Here is a 17,842-nt window from a genome sequence, read left to right on the forward strand (position 1 = left end):
AGACAGGATTTTCCCTGTGGTCCCAGCTGGCCTAGAAGTATGCTATATAGACTGGCCTCAATCTCAGAGATCTACCTGTCTCTGTCTCCAGAGTGCTGGGGTTAAAAAGTATGCACAACATGCCTGGCTTGCTGTAACATTTTTTAATTAAAAAAACAAAAACAAACAAAAAAAACCTCAATACTAGAGACTATAACTTATAAATAATACAAGAATCTGGATACAATGGTGCATACACGTGTTCCCAACCACTCTGGAGGTTAAGGCAGGAGGATTGTTTGAGCCCAGAAGTTAGAGGTTCAAATTGAAAAAAAAAAAAAAAAGGGTTTAAATATAGTAGAGAAACTATACAGGAGACCATCCTCAAACTCAAATGTGAAAGGGAAATACAAGCCTGAAACATAAAATAGGTGAGTCTGAAGAATCAAGGAAGACAGAATGGACTTAACAGGAAAAATCAGTAAAAGTCTACTAGAGTCAGGAGTGTCGTCAGTACATGCCCACAATCCCAGCATTCAGAAAGCAGAGGTAAGAGGATCAATTACAGTTCCAGGCCAGTCAGGGCTACCTAGAGGGACCTTGTTTCAAACAAACAAACCAACCAAATAAACAGGAGTTGCAGAGATGATTTAATCATTAAGAGCACTGGCTGCTCTTGCAGAGGACCTAAATTTGGTTCCCAGCACCCACAAGGCAGCTCACAATAAATAGTCTTTTAACTCCAGTTCCAGGTGATCTGATGTCCTCTTCTGGTCTCCACCGGCACTCAAGTGGTACACATACATACACGTAAGCAAAACACTTTATACATTAAAAATAAATAAATCTTGGGGCTGGAGAGATGGCTCAGCGGTTAAGAATGGTGGTTGTTCTTACAGAAGACCCAGGTTCAAATCCCAGCACCCACATGGCAGCTAACAACTGTCTTAACTCCAGTCCCAGGGGATTCGAGAGCCTCTCCTGATCTCTGAGGACATTGCACGACACAGATGCACTTACCTACATGCAGGTAATACAGGCATACACATAAAATAAAAATAATTAAAAAAAAATTTTAAGCTTAAAAAATAAATAAATCTTTTTAAAAAGCCTATTGGAAATTTTAAATTTTTATTTATTTACACTTTTTATTATTTTTATTGGTTTCATGTATTCCAAGCTGGCCTCAAACTCACTATATAGCCAAGAAGGACTTTGAACTTCTGATCCTTTTGCCTCTATCTTCCAAGTGCTGGGAATACAGGAGTTCACCACCGGGCCCAGTTATACTATGATTTTTAGCAGTCACCCCTGACCTTTGTTTTGGTCTTTTTGAGACAGGGTCTCCCTGTAACACTAGCTGGCCTGGAACTCACTATGTAGACCAGGCTGGCCTTGAACTCACAGAGATCCACCTGCCTCTGCCTCTGCCTCCCTAGTGCTAGGATTAAAGGTGTGCGCCACCATGCCCAGCTATCCCTGACTTTTTAAATGTACTGTTCTGTGGAAGAAACAGAAAAGTAAACCATTACAATACAGAATATTGTGCAAACATTTATAAAAGAAAGCATTGCTGTTTTCCTTGTAATATTGAGAAAAAGAACAAGGGGAAAAAAGAAAAAAAAATTCTAACACAAGATACCAAAGCACCAAAATATGAATACTAAAGTTTCAGCAGGGGACAAGAACAGTGGCACATGCCTATGCCACTTTCCAGCACTTGGGAAGCTGAGGCAGAAGAATGGGTTGCCTTGAACAGAATTCCAGGATAGTCTGGATACAGAGTGAAAAGATGCGTTCCATTCTAAGAACTGCCTACAGAAAATATCAACAAAAAGAGCAAAGAAGCTGAATAGGCATTTCTCCAAAGATACACAAATGATAAATATACACATGAGAAAGAATATTCAGCAGGGGACATAGCTTAGTGGTACAGCACTTTCTAGCATGTGCAAGTACCTCGGTTCCACAGTAGGGCAAAAGTAAAGGACAGATGGACTGGTTAGGTAAATTAGTCAGCATGATTAGTCATGAGGAAAATATAAACCAAAACCACACCTCACTGAAGAGGGCTGTAAGTAAGAAGGCAGCAGCAAGTGTTGTGCAGGATCTAGAGAAACTAGAACATTCACATATTCTTCGTGAGAATGTACAGTGGTAGTCTCAAAAACAGTTTGGCAGTTCTTCAAAACAGTTACCATATAACCCAGAAATTCCACTGGTAAGAACACATCCAAGATAACCAAACACATATATCTACACCAAAGCTTGTATACAAAATACTCCTAGAATTATTCATAATAGGTCAAAAGGAAACGACTAAAATATGTATCTATTACATGCTATTAAGAATCAAACAAAATGTGGTGCACACACAACTGAATATTACTCAACTCTCAAAGAGAATGGGGTACTGATACAGTCTACAACATGGATTAACCTTGAAAACATTAAGTAGCTCTCCATCTACATATAATCAAAAAAGACCAATCTATTTTTAAGAGGGGGGGGGGGGGCTCGCTGCCTAGGCCTAAGGAGATGGAGAGAAACGAGTGGTTCTAAAGAATTCCAAGACTTGTTTTGAAGTAAGGAAAAATGTACCTACACTTACTGTAGTGACTGCACAGCTCTGCGAATATACAAAAACCCATTAACCTGTTTGCTTTAAGTTGGAGGGCCTGATGGTCCTTAACAAAGCGGCTTTAAAAAAAACAACCGTGGTGGCACACGCCTTTAAGCCCAGCACTTGGGAGGCAGAGGCAGGCGGATCTTTGTGAGTTCGAGGCCTGCCTGGTCTACATAGTGAGTTCCAGGACAGCTGGGGCTACAGGGAAACCCGGACTCAAAAAGACAAAATAAAAAACAATCGTCCAGTACCACAAGGCCTGAAGCCTTACTCTGCAAAACAACCCTGGGCATTCCCACAGGTACAATAGAGTCAAAGGGCCCCGCCCACTTTTGACCCCGTGGGACTAAAGCGACACGCCCATTCCGAGCAGCGTCTGTCCGTGTCGTCGCCCCCTCCCCCACCCCCGTTAAGCAGCTGGGCCCTTGGACAAACAGCCGCGGCCGCCCGGTCCGCCTTGGTCCCCGTGGTCCGTCACCTGCCCAGTTCCGCACCACCTTCCCCAGAGATGCGCTTACCCAAGGCACAAGCCATGGCAGCGCCCACCAGGCCTCCGCCCGACACCACCACATCGTACACGGTGTCTGCTGATGCGCCCGCCCATCTCCGGCAGGCGGTCAGCGGGCCTCGGGTGAGGGCCGACGGCCCGACACCCCACTGCCGCATGCCCAGCCGGCCAACCAACGAGCCGACCGCGACCATCATGCTGGCCTGCGCCTGCGCCCTCGGCGCTCCGCTACCCTACCCATAGCACTTCCGGGGCAGAGTCCTCCAACCTCGAGCAGCTTCAGCTTCCGCCTCAGAACCAGAAATGAAATGCGCCAAGGTAATAAAGCCAATCAGAAAACGAGTCTTCTCTTCTTGGGCGGGACGGATTGGTCACTGGAAGCCAATCAAAAGCTAAAGTAACGGGGCGTGGCTAGCGCTGTCTTTGCGTCCTGCTCCGCTGTCACCCTCGCTGTCCCCGCCGCTGTCACCGCGGGTTAGGACGATGACTGTGGGGAGGCCTGAGGGAGCCCCCGAGTGCGCCGAGTGGTGCCATGAGGTGAGGAGAGGAAGAAAGGAGGAAGCAGGATTCCTCGGAAAGGAATCCCCACGCGAGGAACCTGTTTGGTGTTGCCTTGGAGACAGACGTCAGGGGCGTGTCATCGTGGGACATAGGATTGAAATTGGCTGTATTTAGACATTAGGAGGCGGAGGGTCCTGGGGATTCGAATCACTGGTGTCTTGTACACGGCTCTTGGGAGAGAAGTATTAAGAAAACGTGGGTTAACCCTGAAAATATTGAAGTAGATCTCTATCTACTTATAGTTATCCAGAAAAGGCAAATCTATAGAGACAGAAAGTAGGCAAGTCATTGCCCAGGGATGAGAGAATGGGGAGAAACGGATATGGCTTCTGAAGGCCTCCAAGTTTTGTTTTGTTTTGTTTTGTTTGTTTTAAGGGTAAGGAAAATGGGAGAGCTGGAGAGATGGCTCAGCTGTTCAAAACACTGGCTGTTCTTGCAGAAGACCCGGGTTCGAATCCCAGCACCCACATGGCAGCTAACAACTGTCCATAACTCCAGTTCCAGGGGATCTGACGCCCTCTTCTGGCCTCCGCGGCCATTGCACGACACGGGTGCACTTACCTACATCCAAGGAATACATGCATACACATAAAATAAAGATAATAAATGAAATTAAAAAAAAAAAAGAGAAAGGGAGATGGGCGGGGGGGCGCACCCCTTTAATCCCAGCATTTGGGAGGCAGAGGCAGGCGGATCTTTGTGAGTTCGAGACCAGCCTGGTCTACATAGTGAGTTCCAGGACAGCTGGGGCTACAAGGAGATCCTGTCTCAAAAAGACAAAAAATAAATAAATAAAAATAAAAAAATAAAAAAGAGTAAGGAAAATGTACTAAAATTTACTGTGGTGATGATTGCACAGTTCCGTGAATATACTTAAACTCATTAAACTGTATGCGTGTATCTCCTCAACACCGTTTTCTAGAAGAGAAAACTAAGGCACAGAAATATTAAGTAATCTGCCTCCAAATCCGAAGAGACAAGACAGAAAGTAGACTGTGGGCGGGGCTTGGTGGCGCATCACTTTAAATCCTAGCACTCGGGAGGCAGAGGCAGGCAGATCTCTGTGAGTTCAAGGCCAGGCTGGTCTACATAGTGAGTTCCAGGCCTTATATCTGCTACTCTAAGGACAACTCATGTCACTGTCCTCCAGCTATACAAGGCTGGGGCTACAGGGAGATCCTGTCTCAAAAAGACCCAAAAAAAGAAGAAGAAAGTAGACTGCTTAGGGCTGGCAGGGTGGGGAAGATTAGGGAAAATTGCAAAGGGCACTGAAAGGGTATAGCAGTTTTTTAGAGAAATGATGAAAATGTCCTAAAATTTATTGTGATAGTTGGACAGCTCTTACTATACTAGAAACTACTGTATTATACACTTAAAACGGGTAAGTTGTATGCCATGGAAATTGTATTTCCATACATTTTTAAAAAGTTAGAGCCAGCATGGTGGCTCACACCTGTAATCCTAGCAACTCAGGAGAGCAATGCATATTCAACATTACCCTTTGACTTTGTCATAACAGAGACAGAAAGAGATAGAGATCGGGGGAAGGAGGAGAGAGGGAGAGATTGAGATCTTCCCTAGATTACATGCTGTTCATCCACAGAGCCGGGGTCGCAGCACATACATACTTTTGACTCAGATGGACTGCCCAAATTGCAGTCCAAATTGCAACTACTTACCATCTATAGTCCCATCCTGGCCTCATATCTGCTACTCTAAGGACATCTCATGTCCCTGTCCTCCAGCCACACAAAGCTGCTTTCTACCACTACAAGATTCAAGATTGTTTCTGGGAAGACCCTGTTGGAAGGCCTTTGTATTTGCTGTTCCTTAAACCCAGAATCCTCTTCCCTCAGATCACAGTAAGGCTGGCTTCCCTCTCCCTGGGACTACAGGGAGATCTTGTCTCAAAAAGACAAACAAAACAATCACTCCATAGGAAGAAAATAAAAATCAACGTATGACTGAAAAACAGGCATTCCTGATTTATGATGGTTCAATGCACCATTTTTGAACCTTTATAATAGTGGAAAGGCAATGTGCACTCAATAGAAACTGTACTTCAGAAATCTTTTGTGACACTGGAGATTGAGCCTAGGGCCCTGCACATGCTAGACAAATATTCTATTATGGAGCTAAAACTCCAACCCCAAATTTTGGTCCTTCTAAAGAGGACTATTATACTTTATCCTGAGTACTGACTGTGAGTTGCAGCTTCCAGTCAGTCACAGAATCACAAGAGTGAATAACTAATATCTTATAGTGTCCTGTGTTGCTAAGCTAGGTGTCCAATAGGTTTGGTGTATTGAATGCATTTCTACTTTCATAATATGGGATTTATAATGGGTTTATCAGGATATAACCCCATCATAAGTCAAGGAGCATCTGTATCACTAACAGACACACCCAAGGTCAGCAGCAAGATCACCAGAAAACGGTGTTTTCCCTGGGTCCATAAAGTAGCTGCAGAAATACTAACACCCCATTCCTCTAAGTGATCATGCTTACTTATCAATTATTTACGCTGCCCTGCTTTTTTCTTCTCACTTTTTCAATAAAAATTTCTCAGCTATCCCCTTTACTAAACTGTTGCTGCTTCATCACAAAACCTGTTCAGAGTTCATCCCTCTTCTCCTAACCTTCTGAATCAGTTGGGACAAGCTGACCCTGAAAATCTGTCCCCACAGGTTTACTATAGTTTTCCATGATGTAATGCAACATATTGATAAAGTTACTCCCGATTACAGGCACATTCCTGGTGACCCCTGATGGGCTGTATCAACAGAAAGGCTTTCCTCAAGTGCACTATCTCTCCATGACCGTACAGTGTCTGTTTTTCTTTCTTTATATTATCCTCTTACATTGTCCACTTGCTCTCCCTGGAGTACAAGCTTCACAAATAGAGACCCTGCCTTGTTTTCCATGCAGCGCACATTGGGCACCCAACCAATATTTTCTATATAAATGCATGAGATGTTGTTGCTTTATGCTTCTGAGGATTAAGGCCAACCCTTGAGCATGCTAGGCAAGGGCTGTACCACTAAGCCCCACTCCCGAACCTTTAAGTATTTAAAATCTGGTTGGGAATGCCACTTTCTATGTTGCTCTTTCACCTAGATACATTGCCTTTCCTGTTAAAGATCCATTCCTGGTAATGGAGTGGAAATTACTTAAGATATGTGAAAAGTAGGGGTATGTATGGGGAACCAGAGAAGATGGGTAGTATGTAAATCCCAAGTAAGCCAGGGTACAGAGTGTAGCCAAGGTCATGGGCAGGATTCCTGGAGCACAGAGAACAGAGTGCATGGTACAGATGAGGTACTTTGCCAGTACTTCGTTGAATGGAGCAGGGAACTAGCTTTAGCTCTCCTGCCACCTTTCCTACCCATAATCAAGCACACACATTGTGAAGTATCTTTGGAGTAAAGAACACATTTTATTTTTCTTTGTTCCTTTCTAGTTCCTAATATACTGAGGCTTGACTGAAGTCAGATTGTCATGTTTTGAATACCTTTGAAATTAAAAGTTTAACTCACAATTCATTTCTATTACACTTTAGATATTTCCCCCCATATCTTCCTCATCAGACACTGAGCCAGAAGATGAGCCATCTGGAGAAGGGCTGGTTTTGCCCAGAGCTGGCAAACTCTACGAGTTCCTCAGCTCAGAGGAGGAGACAGATTCTACTTCTGACTCAAATGAGAGCTTTTATGAGATTCTACAAATTCTAAAACAGAAAGGCAGATGGAATCGGTTGGAGTCCCTCCTTCAGTCTGACCCAAACAGTGATGAGGAGGACTCCAAAGATGAGGAAGACTTGGAACATTTCTTCCAACACAAGAGCAGGAGGAAGCTACAGGCCCAGGACCCTCAGTCTCTGAGGTAAGACACTGAAGGGCATTACCTTCTCTATGTATAAGGCAACTCCCTCAAGTTCCTTATCCAAGATCCAACTCAGAATTAGTTCTTGGGTCCAAATGCATGCTCTGATTTCTACCCAGCAATCCTAAATTACTTTGGGCGATGCTCACTTAGTTCAGTGAAGCACTGGAACTACTAAGGGAGGCCTTTCCCAAACATCCTTCCCCCCAAGAATGACAAGATTAATTGACCAGGGCCAACTCTGTTGTATACATGTATACTTTATCTTTTTTGTTTTTTAAATTATTTTGTTTAATGTATATGTGTGTATTGCCTGTGTGTAGGTAAGTGCACCCGTGTTGTGCAATGCCCGCAGAGGACAGAAAACGCTGTCGGATCCCCTGGAACTGGAGTTACAGACAGTTGTTAGCTACCATGTGGGTGCTGGGATTCAAACCCAGGTCTTCTGCAAGAACAACTAGTGTTCTTAACCACTGAGCCATCTCTCCAGCCCTACTTTATCTTTCTTTAAAATTTTTTTTCTTTATTAATTTTATGTTGTGCGTGTATTGCCTGCATGTAGGTAAGTGCACCCATGTCGTGCAATGCCCGTGGAGGTCAGAAGAGGCTGTTGGATCCCCTGGGACTGGAGTTACAGGCAGTTGTTAGCTGTCATGTGGGTGCTAGGATTCGAACCCAGGTCTTCTGCAAGAACAACCAGTGTTCTTAACCACTGAGCCATCTCTCCGGCCCCACTTTATCTTTTTTTAAAGACAGTCTCATGTAGTCCAGGCTGGCCTTGAACTATCTTCACCTCCCAAGGGCTGGTATTACAGGCATGTGCCACCACACTTGACCTTTATTTCATTTAATATTTAATCCCAATAACCTTATAAATGGATACTATTTTGCCACTCTGTATATAAGGAAACTCAAAACCTCCAGGTCTGAATTGGATCCATCTGACTCTGAGTCTCTGCTTTACCCCACTGCACTATTTCTCTCATATGCAACGATCAGAGTGCAAAGTGCCAACTCCTGCATGAATTATGAGGAGTTCCCATTGGGCTCCAGGATTGCCTATGGGAAGGAAGGAGATCTGGTTGGTAAGGTTAAGGCTTGGAGGCTATTGGGTTTGGATACCAGGGCTGAGAATCCACATAGCTGTGGTGTGCTGGGCAGGGAGGCTGGAGATAGGAATCGGGAGAAGCCAAGCCTCCTGACTGCTCTGTCTACACAAGTTCTGTTTTCACCCAGGTGTGGCTCCACAAGACGCTGCAGCTCCCTGAGCAGCCTTCCAAGCTCTGACATTTCCAGGGCTCAGGCCCTGCCGTCCTCAGACTCTGGGCCTGCCCCCAAGCAGAGAAGTGTCTGCTCCTGGGCATCTTCCATCACCGTCCCTCAGCCATTTCGTATGACACTGCGCGAAGCCCGGAAGAAGGCCCAGTGGCTGGCCTCACCTGCTTCATTTGAGCAGGAGAGGCTGCAGGCACAGAGGCAGGGCCAGGAGGAGGCTGAGTGCCACCGGCAGTTTCGGGCTCAGCCTGTGCCCGCACACGTCTACTTACCACTCTACCAGGAGATCATGGAGCGCAGTGAGGCCCGGAGGCGCACAGGGATCCAGAAGAGGAAGGAACTACTTCTCTCCTCACTGAAGCCCTTCAGCTTCCTGGAGAAGGAAGAGCAGCCGCAAAAGGAAGCTGCTCGGCAGAAAGACTTGGCTGCCATGGCTAAGGCCAAAGTCCCCCAAAAGAAGGCCATCAGAAAGATCCCCAAATCCATTCTGGAGCCAGCCCTTGGGGACAAACTCCAGGGTAAAGATACCTTGCCACTTTGCCTCTGTGCCTCCCCTAGCCTGGGTCTCCAGAGTCCCTGCAGGGACTTAGTCAAGCTTCAGGGTTCACCTGGGCTTGCAGACCAGTTGCCAGGTATACCCACTAGAGGCTGCATGCTCCATGCAGGCAACACAGAGGGTTAGGTCTGTCTAAACAGAAAGGCAGTCCCACAGCAACCACCCAGGTCTCATTCTGGACATCTCTCAGTAAGCACATGTGAAAGTCTCTAAACCAATATAGGTGTGAGAGCAAAGACCATGTACAAGACACTCAAGGACCTCCTTTGGCCAGAACCACTTCCAGTCAGCTGCCCCTGGGAAAGTACCCAACCCTTTTTATGCTGGTAAGGTAGTGCTAATCACTGAAATCACCTGGGGGGATGATGATTTACACTGGTTACCATTGCCTGTATGCCCACCTACATAGGAGGTTGAGGCAGAAGGATTTGGACAAGTTGAATTCCAAGCTGTCTCAAAAAAGGGGAGGGTATCAAGGCCAGCCTGGTCTACATAGTGAGACCCTGTTTCAAAAAAGGAGGTGGGCGGGTGCTCTCTAGACCCTTTGAAGCGTGGTCTCTGCTCACCCTTCACTGTCCTCTTTCTCCATAGAAGCTGAGCTCTTCAGGAAAATTCGCATCCAGATAAGGGCCCTAGACATGCTCCAGATGGCCTCCTCCCCTATCAGCTCCTCCAGTAGCCGGGCTCCCCGCACAGCCACCCGAACCCAGGAGGAAAAACTCAGCTTTCTACAGACTGACTTTGGATTTCAGCCTCGGGTGAACTCTGTGGTCCCTGACTATGAGGGCCTTTACAAGGCCTTCCAGAGAAGAGCCGCCAAAAGAAGGGAGACCCGAGAGATGACTCGAAACAAGCCTTTCTTGTTGAGGACTGCCAACCTGTGTCATACTCCACGGTCCTGTGATGCTGTCACCACTGAGGGGAGAAGGGTGAGAACACAGGCAGGGGAAGGGTCAGAGCCTGAGGTCTGAAATACAGAGTGGGCCTAAGTCTTCAAGGAAAGAAGTTGTCTCAACATTGTTCTGTCTTAATTTTTATTTTTTTTAAAATTAAGCTCAGTTGCAAGCATTTATTTATTACACATTCCTGTAATTTAACATAAGAGCATTCCCTTTCATTCCTCTCTAGAGGGATGTTACAAAAGTAAGTCCAAGCAGGTCTGAGACAGGGAATGGTATCAATTGCTTGTATCCCTTTAGCATGTTGTCTTATTTTTGTTGTTGTTGCTGCTGTGATAAAATACCTTGACAAAAGCAACATAGGGAAGAAAGGGTTTAATTTTATCCCTAACTCCAGGTTACAGTCCATCCTAGCTGGGAAGTGAAAGCAGCAGGAACTTGAAGCCGGTCACATCCACAGTCAAAGTAGAAAGTGGATGCATATGTGACTATGCTCAGGTTTCTTTCAACACAGGCTTACCAAATCTAGACAGTCCTTCACTGAAATTCTTCCCAGGTGATTCTGGATGGTTAAGTTGACAAAACTAGCCATCACACAGCTCCAAAGAACTCCTCTCCCTTGATTAAAAACTAAGATTGATATCTAAGTGTGGGCCTGGTAACTAAGCTTGAGATCTCATTCTCCTTGTCTTATTCACAAGGAAAAAATACTCAGTTTTAGTTCAGTTAATTTGAGTCCTAATTAGGATGGGAACTAATCACATGCTATCCCACCAATACCAGCCTTCCTTTCTTATAGAAGTCCCCTCAGCCAGCACGGACACCCCTGACAAAGAGTCGTTCTCTGAGTGGCCTTGCATCACTTTCTGCCAACACCCTCCCTGTGCACATCACTGATGCTACCAGGAAGAGGGAATCTGCAGTCAAGTGAGTGAGCAGGCCATACCAGACTTGGGACGTTCTGGTCTTGGCCCAAATGCTGGAATCCACCCTGATGCTGAGCTACCTCTGCAGTTATCAGAGATACCTCAAGGGGGCAAAGTTCTCTGATCAGGGAAGGAATAAATCCATGAAGATTATCCAGCAAATCCTCATGGGGGCTTAGTCTGTGCAAGGCACAGTGTTAAGGCCAGAGATGCCTTAGGGAACCTACAGTGTATATCTAGTCTAAAATACAGAAGAACTAAGAAATGATTATTGTTTTATTTTTATGAGCAGTACAAGTTAGAGGACTATGAGGACACCAGGCAGCCTGGGGCAGTGGTCTCATGTCTTTTGGAACACATGTCTAAGGTGAAACATAAAAAATAAGGAGGGGCTGGAGGATGGTTCAGGTGATAAAGCACTTGCTGTGCAAACATCAGGACCTGAGTTTAGATCTCTAACAGCCAAGTAAAAGCTAGGTGTAGCAGTGTGTCTACAATTCTGGCACTTGCTGGGAGTTTGGGGTGGGGGGATAAGAGGAAGATAGGCAGATCATCCAGACTGACCATCCAGTCTAGCCAATAGATGATCTCTAAATTCACCAAAAGGGCTATCAGAAAATAAAATGGGGTCAGGAAGATGGCTCAGTGGTTGTAAAGACACTTGCTTGACCTGAGTTTGATTCCCCCGGATCCACATGGTAGAAGAGAAGTGACTCCTGCAAGTTACCCTCTGACCTCCACACACATGCCTGGCACATGCATCCCCCTACACACAGAGTATGTTAGACAAAGGCTACAGAGACGTTTCCAGAAAAAGAGAATGTATAAAAGCCTGTGAGACTAGGTAGTATTCATTACTGTCCAGCCTGCTGCTCTTCCAGTAAGTTCATTCAATGAACTTTTCTAAAAACAAAGCCTATATATGAAGGGTGGCCATGAGGAATGAAAATTCAGAAAATCAAGTAGTGTGGTAGCAGGCAGCAGAACTTACCACACTCAAGATGTGACATCCACTGCCCAGATTTGAGACACCCTAAGGTTCATCTTGGGGAATGTCAGAGTTAGCTGGGAAACAGGATCCTGTTTTCCTCCCCTTCACTCTCCCTTCGTATTCCCTCCACTTTTCCCTCATTGCTGGGGATCAAACACTGGGTCTTGTGCAAGCTAAGTGAGTACTCCTCCACTGAGTTACACTCCAAGCCTTTTTTCCTTCTTTTTTTTGGTCTTTTTGAGACAGTGTCTCCCTGTAGTTTCAGCTGGCCTGAAACTTGTTATGTAGACCAGGCTGGCCTTGAACTCACAGAGATCTGCCTGCCTCTGCCTCCCAAGTGCTGGGATTAAAGGCATACACCACCACACCTGACAAGCCTTAATTATTTCTTAAGAAAAACGTTAACTTACATCTTAAAAAGCTGGCCTGGAACTCACTATGTAGACCAGGCTGGACTTGAACTCACAGATCCACCTGCCTCTGCCTCCCAAGTGCTGGGACTACAGGCATGCACCACCATGCCTGACTTGAGCCTTATTTTCTTTAACAATTCACCTGACCTGTGGTACTGTTCTCATTGGCTCAGCAGGAGTTCCTCTACCAAGGCCTCTGAACTGTATCTGAGCCTAGGAACGGACTAACACTGTTGTGCCTCCTGTAGGGTTCCCAGGGCGTAGCAGGACCACACTTGGCTTTCTCAGACCTTCCAGGAAAAGTATATTTACGATCCAGAGATAATCTGTTCTTCATATTCCACAGAATTACTAAACCTAGGTTAAATGCATTAAAATCCCAAGGTCCAGTAGGAAGCCTCACTAATGAGACACAAGCCCACCTACAGAGGACATTGCATCTGCTTTCCGAGAGTAGGGAATTTGACATTTTAGAAGATTAAGCTTTCATGGCCTTCTTCCTGATATATTTGAATGTATACATTAAATGCAAGAGCCTTGATTGTTTTCCCTTTTGGTAGAACTTACCATAGAATCCTGTAGAATATTTACACAAATGGCTACAAGTTCAACTCAAATTGTCTACATTGAAGGAAGTCTGTTTCCAGTTCTTATGAAAATGGAAATTTGTACTCTCAAAGAACTGTGAACTTAAGTCACATCCTGACTACTGTTTATAGCACAGTGGTCAAGGGTAGAGGCTCAGGAATCAGGGATCCTGTTTCTAATTTTGGCTTTTCCATTAATTACTGGGTAGCTTTGAACAAAAGGCTTACCCTTTCTGACTCTGTCTCTTCCCATGTGAAGAAGGGGCTGGAGAGACGGCTCAGCAGTTAAGAGCACTATCTGTTCTGGCTGTTTACAGAAGACCTAGGTTTGGTTCCCTGCACCCACATGGCTGTTAACAACCATCCATAACTTCAGTTCTAGGGGATCTGTCACCATCTTCTGGTATTGTGGGCATTGCATGCATGGGTATACTTACACATTTTCATACACATAAAAATTTTTAAATACAATAAAGTTAAAAAAAATACCAACTGGCTTTCCAGAGGAATTATGAAGATTTATATGTGCCCAGGTAATTTGTGCTGGTATTTGTGCTCTTTCCATTTTAGAACATCACTTGAAAAAAAGAACAAATCAGATGGCAGTATTCAGTGGTTGGAGACACACAAAAAGAATTGCCAAGCCATGTCTAAATCAGTGACCTTGCGTGCAAAAGCCATGGATCCCCATCAAAGCCTGGAGGAGGTGTTCAAAGCAAAGCTCAAAGAGAACCGGTCAGTGTCCTGCATGCATCAAAGGTGTGCCTCTTTTCGGTTCCAATACAGCACTGGCTTTGAAATGGCAAAATGAGTCTTTAGGGTAAGCTTCTGTAATCACAGGAGTCAAAGATTTTCGCAGGCAGTTAGGAATTTACAATGAGCATGGGAGCTACTTTGCTTTACTGGAACAAAGAGTATTCTGGATTGGAAAAGATGGGATTCTTCCTAGAAATCTTGTTAATTACAGGAACACTGACCGTAAAAGAGCAAAAGAGTATAAGAAAGAATTGGAAGAAATGAAGAAAAGAATACAAACGAGGCCCTATCTCTTTGAACAGGTTACCAAGGTAAAATCAAACTGTCTCATTTTTATTCTGCTTTGGGCCACAGGGCTTTTAGAAATTATGATTTTACTGTGTGAGTATTAAAGACTTCCTTAAGACTCAGATATTCTAAGTTAAGCTGTGATTTTTTTTTTAATTTTTAAAATTTTTTTGTCTTTTTGAGACAAGCTCTCCCTGTTGCCCCAGCTGGTCTGGAACTTGCTATGTAGACCAGCCTGGCCTGGAACTCACAGAGATCATCTACCTCTAGCTCCCAAATGCTGGGATTAAAGGCGTGCATCACGAAGCCTGGCAAAGCTCTGTGACTTTTAATCTTGTCAATTTGATTGTTTGTACATTTATGTACACTTTTAGGTGTTATTTGTGAGGGTGTTTCCAGAGAGGATTAACTTGGGCAGGAAAACCCACCCTGAATGTGGGCAGCATGGTATCAGAGGCTGGGGGCTCCCCAATGGGATAATAGGGTAAATGGAGCATGCCTGCTATCTAACAGGCACAGGAATGTTTTCTCTGCTTCTTGGCTACCATGGCATGAGCAGCCTCTGCACATGCTCCTGCCTCCGTATGTTCAGCCTTGGGCCCAAAGTGACAGGACCAAGGAACCATGGACTCTGAGACCATAAGCCAAAATATTTTTTCTTTTCACTTTTTTTTCTTTGTCTTTTTGAGACATCCTTTCACTTTTTAAAAATATGAAGATATTTGAGCCGGGTGTGGTGGTGTACACCTTTAATCCCAGCACTCGGGAGGCAGAGGCAGGTAGATCTCTATGAGTTCAAGGCCAGCTGGGGTTACAGGGAGCCCCTGACTCAAAAAGACCAAAAAAAAAAAAAAATTGAGACAGTGTGTAGCCCACACTGACCTGCAACTCACTGAGCCCAGGCTGGCCTTGAACCTACCATCCTCCTGTTTCAACCTCCCCCATGCTAGGATGATAGGCATGCAGTACCACACCCTGTTTGTTAAAGGGTTCTTTAGTTTTTTTTTTTTTTAAAAAAAGAAGACATTTTTATTTTAATGTTACATGTTTGTCTGCATGTATGTATGTGTACCACATGCATACCTGGTGTGCTCAAAGGCCAAAACTGGAATTACAGAAGGTTGTAAGCTACCATATGGGTGCTGGGAACCAAATCCAGGTCTTTTTTTTTTTTTTTTTTTTTTTTTTAATGTGTCTGAGTGTTTTACCTGCATTTATGTAAGTGTACCTGTGTCATGCAGTCCCCACGGAGGCCAGAAGAGGGTGGTTGCTAAGCTGCCATGTGGGTGTTGGGAACCAAACCTGGGTCTTCTGTAAGAACAGCCAGTGCTCTTAACCACTGAGCCATCTTTCCTGCCCAAATCTAATTTCTTGCTTTGCAAGAATATGGCTCTCAAATTAACAACTGTTATCTCCTGGAAGTGGTAAAAATAGAGAGTTGTAGGCCCCATCTGAGATCTACCAATTAAAAACCTGCATTTGAACAAGATCCTCAGGGGACTCATTTGCAAACTAAGGCACAAAAACAAGGCTGTAAATAGTTTCATGACAATTTTTGTCTGTCACTAAAGGTGGAGATGGTAGAAAGGGTAGTATTGTACAGATAGTGATTATACAGGTAATTTAGATCATCTTAACTCAAGGGACAGCAACAGTAAACCTTCTTCTGTTCCAAAGGACCTTGCTAGGAAAGAAGCAGAACAACGGTATCGAGATGCCCTGAAGCAGGCTGGACTGGAGGAAGACTTTGTGACAAACCAGAGTCAAAGCACACAGGCAGTACCCTGGAAGAAGGCCAAAGTCAAGAATTCTCGGTAATCTGAGATGCTGATCATTCTGTAGATCTAACTTGTCATCCCCAGTGAAGCCACTGGGAGGAAACTTTAGCTCCTCATTTTGAGGTCACAATCCTGTATTTCCCTAACTCATTCTAAGACCTCCAAGCAACACTTGAATTTGAATTTAGAATAGTTGTGAATAAAATCTTGCCATTGTATCCTGAGTTTGAATTCCTTCACTTTGAAATGAATCATTTTCCAATTCCAGTTCTAATGACACGAATCAAAAGTTATTTCTACTTTCAGCGGGGCATGGTGGTGCATGCCTTTAGACCCAGCACTTGGGAGGCAGAGGCAGGCAGATCTTTGTGAGTTCCAGGCCAGCCTGGTCTACATAGTGAGTTCCAGGACAGTTGGGACTACAGAGAGACCCTGTCTCAAAAAGACCAAAAAAAAAAAAAAATTATTTCTACTTTAAGGCTGGACGTGGTGGCACACACCTCTAATCCCAGCACTAGGGAGGCAGAGGCAGGCGATCTCTGTGAGATCAAGGCTAGCCTGATCTACATAGTGAGTTCCAGGCCAGCTGTGTCTCAAAAAACTAAAAGAACAACAAACATATTTCCACTTTAGAAGAAAAAAATCATTTATACTTCTTGTGAAATGATGGGAGTGCTTACAGGTGACTCCTTAGCACCACCTCTTTCATTACTGATGATCATAAGTCAAAAAGCATAATTACCATTCTTAATTTTGTTTTAGGTCTGCCCTACTTCCTGTTTTTCCCCTTTAAAATACCCGTTTCTACTCCCATATAAAATAACGGAAATGTTGAGACCATTCTTAAACCTTACACAATATTCTTTTTAATTTAAAATGTTCTGTTTTGCAGCATCCATGAAACTACAAAACACAGCATCAGAGATCTACAGCAGGATTTAGAGGAATCTCTAGAACAGCCTGCTAACCCCAAGAAAGAACTGGAGGAGCTCTAGTATGAACCACCAATTTCAAATCATTTGTTTAAGCAGTTCACTTAATATTACTACATTTGAATGTCAAGCAGCTAACTAGGGGTTGAGTAAAAGCAGGCAAAACTTGGGTTTTGAGTCATGGCTACTATAAAAGAATGGGAAAAAGTAACAGATAACAGAAATGGTTTAAGGGAATCAGAATAAAGAAGTTCAGGGGTCACAGCCCAGAGTTAAGAGTTCTTGCTTTGTGCGTGACACTTTAGGTGTAGAAAACAAGGTCCAAGCTTAAGTCCCTATCAGGGCTAGTTAGGAAATGTGAGTCAGAGGGGTAAATATAAGATGGTAAGCCTGGAAAGAGACCCAGAATTGCCAGACCAACCCCATCTTTATCAGAAGCCAGAAATATGCATGCTGGCAACTAAACATTTAGGGTTATTGTGTGGAAGAAATAAAACATGTTTATCAGATTTCCTCCACGGGGAGGACACATTTGTAACCTTCAGCACAGGCCTTATCATCATCAGCATTTGATACACTGGGACAGGTCATTTTTCCTATGAACCCAGGTCTCCATAGTACAAGATAGTTGTGCATGTCAGTAGCAAATGAAGAACTAAAATTATTTAAAACAGGAGTTATTTTCTGTCATGTTAATAACATACCACTATTTGCATGTATGTGTCAGCATGGCATGGAGATCACTTTAAATAAAGCTCGCTCATAAGACTATGATTTTCTGTTAGTATGGGATCTTTGGCATGTTTTTCTTGTGTTATAGGCAGGATGATAACAAGACTACCCACTCTAATAGGAGCCCATTCTCATGTTTAACCATTTTTCTGG

General features: G+C 44.2%; 2 protein-coding genes across 7 annotated transcripts in view; one reads left to right on the forward strand and one right to left on the reverse strand.

The window, feature by feature from the left end:
- Coq6 (coenzyme Q6, monooxygenase) overlaps window positions 1-3,374 on the reverse strand; it is a 44,712-nt gene extending 41,338 nt beyond the window's left edge. For 4 of the 6 annotated variants that reach the window (XM_029554442.1, XM_029554440.1, XM_029554443.1 and 1 more), the window contains exon 1: window positions 3,124-3,373. In XM_029554442.1, coding sequence (XP_029410302.1) covers window positions 3,124-3,310 — 187 coding nt within the window. In that variant the 5' untranslated portion in view covers window positions 3,311-3,373. Of the gene's footprint in view, window positions 1-3,123 lie in introns of all 6 variants that reach the window. The other 2 variants (XM_029554439.1, XM_008849754.2) reach the window with 2 other exon arrangements.
- A 149-nt stretch (window positions 3,375-3,523) lies between these two features.
- Fam161b (FAM161 centrosomal protein B) lies at window positions 3,524-17,594 on the forward strand. The gene is made up of 9 exons (XM_008849758.2): window positions 3,524-3,650; window positions 7,234-7,556; window positions 8,793-9,349; window positions 9,979-10,316; window positions 11,086-11,213; window positions 13,774-13,938; window positions 14,171-14,270; window positions 15,925-16,061; window positions 16,918-17,594. The coding sequence occupies exons 1-9, from the start codon at window positions 3,597-3,599 to the stop codon at window positions 17,018-17,020; spliced, it is 1,905 nt and encodes a 634-aa protein (XP_008847980.1). The 5' UTR covers window positions 3,524-3,596; the 3' UTR covers window positions 17,021-17,594.
- Window positions 17,595-17,842: the final 248 nt, after the last annotated feature.

The sequence above is a fragment of the Nannospalax galili genome, unplaced genomic scaffold (assembly GCF_000622305.1).
Source record: "Nannospalax galili isolate Female #2095 unplaced genomic scaffold, S.galili_v1.0 scaffold24, whole genome shotgun sequence".
NCBI classification, from domain to species: Eukaryota; Metazoa; Chordata; class Mammalia; order Rodentia; family Spalacidae; genus Nannospalax; species Nannospalax galili.